This window comes from Lepidochelys kempii, chromosome 13 (assembly GCF_965140265.1).
Source record: "Lepidochelys kempii isolate rLepKem1 chromosome 13, rLepKem1.hap2, whole genome shotgun sequence".
Lineage (NCBI taxonomy): Eukaryota > Metazoa > Chordata > Testudines > Cheloniidae > Lepidochelys > Lepidochelys kempii.
In genome coordinates this window covers 27568943-27578662 of record NC_133268.1, presented here as the reverse complement: position 1 = coordinate 27578662, position 9720 = coordinate 27568943, and the positions used below count along the sequence as shown (strand labels likewise).

Sequence of the window (9720 nt, the reverse complement as noted above, 5' to 3'; positions counted from 1 at the left end):
GCTTTCCTTTTTGCCCGTGTTAAGTTAGATAGATATAATCATATCAGAAATCCCAATAACCCACCATTGTTATACAGGTTGCAGAGTGGTAGCCGTGTTAGTCTGTATCAGCAAAAAAGCGGAGGAGTACTTGTGGCACCTTAGAGACTAACAAATTTATTTGGGCATAAGCTTTCATGGGCTAAAACCCACTTCATCAGATGCAAGTCAATAATACCAACAACATTTAAAACATGCTCTAAGAAAAATCTGCGAAAAGTGGCATTCTACAAGAGGGGGGTTAGGAGGAGTGCAAAAGTTTTTATTGGTAATCACAAGGAGCAAGCTCCTTAACTCAGCCATGGCGTTGCTACTTGTAACATTGCTACGCAGAAGCCATTACCATAAACATGTTAGGTGAGCCCTCTGTGTATTTTTAAAATCCATTGGCTCATTAGGATCCAAGAACTAGAAGAATCAGCTTGAATTGCATGAGGTGAATGAACAATTGCAACTTAACTGAAGTCTGTATCTCTCCCAATTGCTCTTCTTTTTCCATCCCTCATTGGTCAAGGCACAATTTGGTTCATTCTCATTGCTGTCCCAAGCTGTCAGTCCTTTAATTCCTGCCCATGATGACATCACTTGCCTGTACATAGAGGCGGAAGATGGGTAGTTTCTATGATGTTGAACAGAGACAACTTTTAGTCTGTTGGTAAGAGGTTTTGTTTTGCTTTTTAAATCCAAGGAAAAGATGTTTAGAAGTGGTATGAAAGTTGCTTTTTATTCTAAACAGATTGCTTTATTGTAAGAGTTTTGTTAAAGTAAACAGTGGCAAAGGCTACTAGCTGAAGGCTTTGTGAAGCGTAGCTTTCGCCTCCCCAAATGCCTCTTGTTTGGCTTGTATATCTCAGATTCCTTATATAGCATGAAAACCATACCTAATCTCACTTGCATTAGGAGTCCTAATCTAATAAACACTAAATCCTTCAGATGAGAAGGAAACTGTCTTATATAACTTGAAGTGTGAAGGTAGCTTCCGGCAATGGTTCTCTGCTGTAAATTGTTTTAGTCTGTCTTGCCACATCAACTTGGCCTCAAATTCTAGAGACTCTAATTGGTGGTGAGGGAAGAGCTGTTGATGTTCGCACAATAGTTATTATCAAGCTTGGATTCTAGTCCCCTCATAACCCTTGGAGTGTCCTGTGAATGTTAGTTACTAGCCTAAAGCCTGTAAGTGGCTAGGGCTCTGCCTGAGAGTTTCTTACTCCGATCTGCTCAGTAGTGCCCCCATGACAAACCAGCTGTCTCCTTGTATCAATGGAGACCTTAACCCTGAAACTAGGGAGGGGACGTCAAACTACTCTCAATCCCATAACTGCTAACAAGGAGACAGAACTGTTTGAGTAGGGTGGGGAAGTCAAGATTACTGAAGGTTCAATGGCTGATTGGTTCCTCCAGCAGCTGATCTTGAGCACTTTTGGAATATATTGATTGCCTAGGAATGTGACTTACATAGCTGTAAGATAACCAGAGCTTTGCGTCAGTGCACTTGTATTTAATCTAAATGGATGAATTGTACTTGAAGGTGAGGCTCTACTGAGCCCTTTCAAACTGGAAGAGGAACATATTACTGTCTTCATCCTGAGCTCCATTTTCACAGCCAGGCACAAAAACTGTCTAGCGAAGGGCTAAAGCTTTGACTTGTAACTATTCTATCTCTTGCCTCCTTTAGTGGTCTGACTAGACAATGTCTGAAAACAAAAGCCACTGTTGCTGACACCCTAGAGAGCAGGGAACATGCACAGCAGGTTGGTAGCCCACCTTTCACACCACCCAGCAGCTGTCTGGCCACTAACAGACAGCAGACAAATCTGCAGCAGCACCCTTCAGGGTCTATAAGCAATCTCTCCAAGGGTCTAGGGCCTTGTAAAACTTGCCTAGTCAGGAATAATGCTGCCAAACTTGGGAGAGGTAACTGGTGACTGAAATCACTGCTGTTTTTCCATGAAGCACATGTGGTCTAATTCTAGCTGAAATTTTGAGACCCTCAAATCACCCAGCTGTAGACAAGGGTATTCCCTTACTGAATAGTTAAATGTATCAAATAAAAAAGCCATAATTGGCTGGAGAGTCACTTAACCAGTCTATACAGGACTCTGAATTAAGTGTGGGTGGGGGAACAGTCAAAACTCCCTTTATTCCACAACAGATCTCTTCTTGATGTGACTCTTCTCCCTTTGACAGAATGTGGTGAGCAGGGTGGCCAACTTGCCTTTAGTCAGCTCTGCCTGTGATCTGGTTTCAATGGCCTACACCTCTGCCAAAGAGAGCCACCCCCATATCAGATCTCTGTGTGATGTGGCAGCTAAAGGAGTGAAGACTATGACTGAAGCTACAATCAACTGTGCACAGCCAGTTCTGACTAAACTTGAACCTCAGAGTGAGTAAACTATGGCATAAAGCTGTATGGGGGTGTGTGTGTCTCCAAGTGATCACACAGGCTTCAGTTGTGTAATATCCCACATGAGAACCTCCTGCTGGCTTATCTCCTAGGTGGAAGCCACTCCCCTCCATCTAGCTGAGTGACTCAGGACGGGTCAGAGTTTGTCTTTCAGCATCTGAACAATGCAGCTCTAATGGAGACTTACCATTATTAGGCTTGACCGGGGTAGTGTCTGTACCTATAAATACAGTTCTCTTTGAATGTGTGGTTGAGGTACAGGTGATTGGAAGGGGCCATGTACACAACTAACCTCTTACTGCAGTGGGTGACCTGTCTCCACTATACAAAAGCTTGATCCTCCTTAGCAAGTGCAGGTTTGTACTTGCTAAAGACTCAGTCAGAGTACTAGAATCTCACTGAGTAACTCTGATCTCCAACCCAGATCACTACTGAAAAGTAGCTGCAAAACCACTGTGCAACAAGTATCTGTAATAGGGGTGGGTGAGATCTGATCACACGAGTAACCCTTAAGATGTTTGGTGGCAAAAGCCTTCATTTGGCAGGGACAATGCCTCATGCATGACCTAAAGTAACTAGGAGGAAAATAGTCAAAATGGCTAACAAACGTGAATGACAGGCACTGCCACAATTGGGTTTAGCTGGCAAAAGCTGGCTTCAACCTCATGGCACTTTTGCCACATCTCCAAATGTGTGAATCCAACCTGGAGTTTTTCTACTAAATAGTCCTTGGTTAATGGGTTAAAGGGGCAAGAGCTCTCTTGCCCCTCAAACAAAACTCTTACCGCTGTGACCATCAACTTGTTTCCAGTTGCACGGCATTTATGCTTGAGCTTGGGCTTAGTATAAACTGCCCAAGGAAACTTCACTGGATGACTTTAACCATTCCCAAAGGCTAAGGAATTCTACCATGGACAATCCTTCAGAGAATCCATGGAGGGGGAAATCAGCAGGGTTTGAACCTTCAGCCCACACTCCTGGCAAGTATGGAAGTGGAGTAATTGTTCTGCTCTGGGAACTCCACTGGAGGGAGATGTGGCACACTTTACCAGGGAGCTACACAACTATTGGCCAGACAGCACTGACATGCTGGGCGTTGGACTCCTGGATTCTATTTTAACCTTGCAGGGGAGTGTCCTCTAGTGGTTGGAGGACTTAGTAACACAGATGTGGCTGGGAATGGGGTCTGCCAAATTAAGTCAGCTCTTTTCTAGAAAGCAAGTATTTTCCTCCAGTTACAATACACTTCATTTTATCACACCTTTGGCTTTCAGGTTTTTTTTGCTTTTTTTTTTTCCTTAAAAAAGAGCACTTTAGTCAAGTTCCTCCTTTTAGGGAGGCTGAGCTTTTGACAAAGGGATAATCTTTATGCATAATGCACATGCTTCACAATCCCCTTCAATCAATACCCTGATTCCGCCTCTTTCTATTCCCCCCCCCCCAACAGTTTGACCCTGCCCTGTTACATGCTACTCCTAGCATAGCCTGGTGCAGCCTCTCCATTAATTCCATTGTAAAATGGTATGGCTAACTATTGCCTCCTGAAGCAGCAGTTAGGGCTGCCAGCTTTCTGATTACAGAAAACCGAACAAACACCCCTGCTCTGCCCCTTCCCTGAGGCCCCACCCCTGCTTGCTCTCGCCCCAGCCTGGCAAAAATGAGCAAGGTTGGGGGGAAGGGGTTGGGATGTAGAAGGGGATGAGGGATCCAGCTGGGGGTATGGGCTCTGGAATGGGGCCAGGGATGAGGGTTTGGGGTGCAGGGGGCTCTGGGGTGGGGTGCAGGAGGATGCTCTGGGATTGGCATGCAGGAGGGAGTGCAGGCTCCAGGGTCAGAGGGAGGTTGTGTTCTGGAGGGGGCTCAGGGCACGGGGTTGGGGTGCAGGAAGGGGTGAGGGCTCCAGCTGGGGGTATGTGTTCTAGAGTGGGGCAAGGAGATGAGGGGTTTGGGGTGCAGGAGGGGGGCTCCAGGCTAGGGGGTGGGGTTGAGGGGTTTGGAATGCAGGAGGGGGTGCAGGTGACCCTCTGGGAGGTAGTTGGCATGCAGGAGGGGGCTCAGGGCTAGGGCGGGGGTTTGGGGTGCAGGATCCAGCTGGTGCTTAATTCAGGTGGCTCCCCAAAGTGGCTAGCATGTTCCTGCAGCCCCTAAGCAGAGGCATGGTCAGGTGGCTCCATGCGTTGCCTGCACCAGCAGCTCCCATTGGCTGCAGTTCCTAGCCAATGGGAGCTGCAGAGCCAGTGCTGGGGTGGGGGCAGCACACGGAGCCTCCCTGGCTGCACCTGCACCTCAGGGACATGCCAGCCACTGCCAGGAGCTAAGCAGAGCCTGCCTTAGCCCTGCTGCACTGCCAACCAGACTTTAACTGGCCGGTCAGTGGCACTGGCCGGAGCTGCTAGGGTCCCTTTTCAACTCTGTTCTGGTTGAAAACAGTTGCCTGGCAACCCTAGCAGCAGTAGGAACCCTTCCTCAATAAGGACTGCATTAGGGCAAAAACCATTAAACAATAAAAGAAACCTGCTACAAGCTTACCAGAGGTCACCCTCGGCTCCATCTTAGGGCTCTGATAGGTTTTTAGTCCTCAAAACATCGTGGGTGGGTTCCTCTGTGGCTACTAATTCATCTCAGATCCCAAACCAGAACAAAGGTGGAGTGGAGCAGCTATTTGGCATTCTGTAACAGGTAACATCAGAAGCTCAAGTGTACGATCGGCAGACGGGTGTCACTCCAAAGTGGTGGGTTTTTGCATAATGCAAATTCCGTAGCTGTGACTAACTTCACCTAGAGACTTCTCCAGGAAATCCACTTGTCCCAAAAGTCTGGACTTGGCTGGCATACTCTCAGTATAGCCCCCCTTAAACTTCCAGGTTTTACATTTCCCCCTTGAGAGGTTAGGTCCAATCTTGGCCCACAATAGCATATAAACGTAATACAATAAGGCCAATTTCCCATAATATTCTTGAGACCAATCTGTCACAGCGAGCTCTGTCTCCAACTGGATGTCAGTCAGCAGCTTCCATCATGGAAGGTGGCCACCCCATGTCTTGTCATTAGGAAAGTGAAGTGAGAACCACTGCTTAGCCCAGGAGTGAAATCTAGGGTTACTGGGTGAGAAGCTCTGGGCTCCAGCACTGGCAGCTCTCTAGCCTTTGAAGATTGCACACTGACTCTGAGGACCTGTGGCTGCCCCAACAGACCAGATGCAACATCTGCAAGGCTTTTCCCCCCTGCTCTTGGTTTTTAGACACCACTGATGTTAAAGCCTAGAGGTGAAACAGCTGGGCTCCCTGCATATCCCCACATACCAGAGGAAGGTGGGAGGCATCCATGCCTTTAGAACTCCCCTACACTTTCTATATTAAAACAAGAAGCTGTGAGCAAACAGTCTTAAGGGATTAAGGTTGGGTAAATTCCCTTCTGCTTTTGACAGATAAGGAAATGTACTACACGGTAATCTCCCTCATGGTACAATGAAAACCTCAATTACAACCTCAGTAACACTTGCTAATAGTCAGCATTAACAAGTGCCGTGTCTGGGGAAAGAATGAGGTCACAACAGAGGTCTTGCATTATGCTTAGAATCTCTTGTCTGGAGATGTTTCCACTGAGTAATTACATGTGGTATTGGCACTGGGTTATAGTAAAAGGCTCCCCTCACAGGAAAGGGGATGCCAAGTTAAGGTTTTTCCTGGGGTTGGTTAATGACTCTATAAATGAAGCTTGTCCATGAAATATAATTGAGAAAGGGAAAGTCTCTGAGAGACATTCTCTTATCAGACACACTTCCCACAATAGCTATAGGCTAACACTTGAGAAGAGAGCCTGTGTCTTGGCCTATGGCAAGGATATTGCAGAACCAGAAAATCAAAGAGCGGGAAGGACTCTCCGCTACTAGAGTTAATTTTTTAAACAAAGATTTGGGAAACTTTATTCATGGTGTTAACTTTTACAGTTGCAGCAGCAAATGAATTTGCCTGCAAAGGACTGGATAAGCTGGAGGAGAAGCTGCCAATCCTTCAACAGCTAACTGATAAGGTAACTAGCTCTTTGAGGGCCATGGTCTGCTAAATATTTCTATTTAGCTAAATGCTGTCAATCCCTTGAGTTTCAAGGCTGGGTATGGTGGGAACTGACCACTTCCTCATTGCTGTAGCTAGCTATACCTTATGCCAAAGCTTCCAAACTTGGATGGCTAAACTGAGACCACTAACTAGGGTAGACTGGTTTCAGAGTAGCAGCTGTATTCGTCTGTATTCGTAAAAAGAATAGGAGTACTTGTGGCACCTTAGAGACTAACAAATTTATTTGAGCATAAGCTTTTGTGAGGTACAGCTCACTTCATCGGATGCATTCAATGAAAAATACAATGGGGAGATTTATATGACCCTCTCTCCAGAGAGGCTGTACTCTTCTGACCCCTGCTGTGGCCTTCTGACTAGTTCAGTGGTGTCTACTCCATTGACCTGGTGTCTTCTTTGCGAGCATCCCTTGAGGGGTCACATCTGCTTCTATCCTGTAACTTTAGTTCCCGCCTTGAAATAGTCATGGATGTTGAGTAGCATGAAGTGATTACCTTTGACCTTTTCTAGGTTCTTTTGGATGCCAAAGAGCTGGTGACAGGTACCAGGGATGCCATGAACAGCAGAGTGACTGAGGTGCTGGACAAGACCATGCAGGCAGCAAAATCAGCAGTAACCAGTGGCATGAGCACAGTCATGGGCTCCAGAGTGGGGCCTGTGACTGTGAGTGGAGCAGAAGCCATGCAGGGGAAATCGGTAGACCTGGTGGATCACTCCCTCCCCATCACAGATGCTGAACTAGGTTGGGAAAATACTTGGATGATGCTAATAAACCATAGCTGTTGGACTTCCCAAACCAAAGCATAAGTCTTAGACTCCCCTTGCACTAGTTTTCTCTCATGTGCCAACAATCTAGGTCTCAATCCTATTACTCTGACTAAAGGGTTGCTAAAACATTACTTAAATACATGTATCCAGAGGAGTGATTCCCAGACTCTGCTGTGGAAACAAATGTAGATAATGGTCATCAATAAAGGTAACTAATTCCTTGAATCTCCAGTCAGTCTCTCTTCTGGGCAACCTACATGACACTGGAAATGGAATGTAGTGAGGCAGGGGGAGGCTCCCAAGCAAGTGGCAAATACCACTTAGATGGGAGCACACCTACTTTCCAGGGAGCTGACGTATCTTCACCCCCATGTTCCTATCCTGGTGATTGTACTCCTAAGGGAAAAGACTGCTGACCCAGATGTTAATAAGGGCTCTGAAATAGCCATGGTCTTGCTGACTGAAGCCTCTGCACTGGCAGGGCTGCCTAAATTGTATCCTCTTCGCTCCCTTAGCTAAACTAGCAGCATCTGTGAAGGGGTTTGAGGTGGCTTCTGTGGAACAGCAGCAGAAGTACTTTGTGCGTCTGGGGTCTCTGGCCACTGAACTCCGCCAGCACACTTACCTGCAATCTGTGAGCAAAGTGAGACTGCTCCATCAGAGTATGCAGGAGAACCTCTCTCAGATCCAGCACACCATTGATCTGGTAGGCAATCCTTAATCTGTGCTAGTAGCTTTTTGGGACAACCCTGCCCCAAAGGGCAAACCACAAAACTTTCCTCTAAAGCATTCTGTTCTGGCTTAACCTACATGACTGCAATCCTCTCTCTGATATCCATAAGAGCCATGTCTGACACTTCTGTCCAGCAGACTGTCTGTACTGGTACCATTTGTTCATAGGCTGGTCCTCCTACAGTACAGTTTGAAAACACCTTGTTCTTGTCCCCACTTCAGACTGAGACTGTCAAGCAGAGTGTGGGTAAGAAACTACACAAGGGTCAGCAGAAGCTGCACCAGTTGTGGCTGGAATGGACTAAGAAGGAGCTTGCAGTAATTGACAATGGTTCTGCACAGCCAGAGGTACTTGAATACTAACTCATGTTGGCAGTGGTGCTCTATCCTGCCCATTAATATCTTCTCAAACACACACTGATTTGCTTTACCCCAGCAGGTAGATACCCTTGTTCTGGTCATGTCTTGGAGAATCACCCAGCAGCTGCAGACCATATGCTTGAACCTAGTGATTCTAGTCCAAGGCCTTCCTACCAGTGTTCAGGACAAGACGCAGCAGGCTCATCACAATCTGCAAGAGGTCCATGCTGCCTTCTCCAAGGCCAACTCCTTCCAGGACCTGTCCACCAGTATCCTGACCTGCAGCAAGCAGAAGCTGCTCAAGGCCCAGGAGTATGTGGATGAACTATTTGAATATGTGGTGCATAAGGCTCACCTGTCCTGGCTAGTGGGACCCTTTACCCTCTGTGGCAGAACCTCTTCAGAATTGCAGTACCAGGAAGACTGTAGGGCGGAGATAGATTAGAGAACCCTGCTAGCATTCTTGTCAAACACAAGCATTACTTTTCTAGTCATAAGGCAGCTGATGGGGGAAGAATAACCTGCTGTCACATAAAATTGCAGTTCTCCTCCAAGAGGAGGCTGAAAGTCCACCTATCCAAGCCTACTATAGAATCCTAGCGCAGCATAATCTTGCAGGAAATCAACTGAAGTGGTATTGATGAGCTGTGTGGGCTCTAGAACTACATTTCCCTCACCCACACTTACCCAGTGCCATGGGTTAGATAATACCCCTTAAGCTGGAATGTCCCTTAGTGTTTAGTCTTGAGACCTTTTAAGGTGGTTCTCCATGCAAATGGTACATATCAATTGTGTATTGTATTGCTATTCACTTAATCAAAGCTGGGTGGGAAGGAATAGAGTACTAGGAGACCTAACCCAATCAGTGGTGCTTCAAGCATTTTCTAGATCTATTTCATAGCCTAGTACAAATTTCCTGGATGTGGAGGGTGTAAACATTGAATTAATAGTTCTATTTTTATGGCCTGACAGACAGCTGTTATGCAGGGGTCTAGAGCAAAAACTTCCAGAGGATTTCTTTCCAGTGCAGTAGTCTTTCAGGCTAGAGCCTGAGACGCTGATATCTAGTCTCCTCTATACTCTAAGCAGTAAACTGGGTGTATTGCAACACTTCTCTGCATTTAACTCTAACAAAGAAACAAAGCTGGTGCTGGGTGGCTGTCCAAAATGTAAAAGCTGCCTGAAAAGATGTGACTAAGAGCTCTACTGAAAACTATTTTATTTTCAAGTCTCAACATCTGTGCTGTGCTTCTTGAGTGTTCTCCATGTCTCACTAACTATTCCCCTAACCCTCTGTTAAGCTGGGAGCAGGAGCCCTGCTCCTTTGTTAGACTGACCTTG

General features: G+C 46.4%; 1 protein-coding gene across 1 annotated transcript; it reads left to right on the top strand.

Annotated features, from left to right (window-relative positions):
• Nucleotides 1-340: 340 nt before the first annotated feature.
• On the top strand, nucleotides 341-8824 carry LOC140897169 (perilipin-3-like). The gene is made up of 8 exons (XM_073309555.1): nucleotides 341-396; nucleotides 1715-1790; nucleotides 2227-2422; nucleotides 6393-6475; nucleotides 7030-7261; nucleotides 7803-7993; nucleotides 8242-8367; nucleotides 8456-8824. Exons 1-8 carry the CDS (start codon nucleotides 341-343, stop codon nucleotides 8822-8824), a joined length of 1329 nt encoding a protein of 442 aa, XP_073165656.1.
• The last annotated feature ends 896 nt before the right edge of the window (nucleotides 8825-9720 follow it).

Coding starts and splice junctions, on each gene's coding strand:
- LOC140897169 (XM_073309555.1), top strand. CDS start 341: ATGGCGTTGCTACTTGTAACATTGCTACGCAGAAGCCATTACCATAAA. Junction 1,791..2,226: donor GCAGGGAACATGCACAGCAG/GTTGGTAGCCCA, acceptor TCCCTTTGACAG/AATGTGGTGAGCAGGGTGGC. Junction 7,994..8,241: donor TCCAGCACACCATTGATCTG/GTAGGCAATCCT, acceptor TCCCCACTTCAG/ACTGAGACTGTCAAGCAGAG.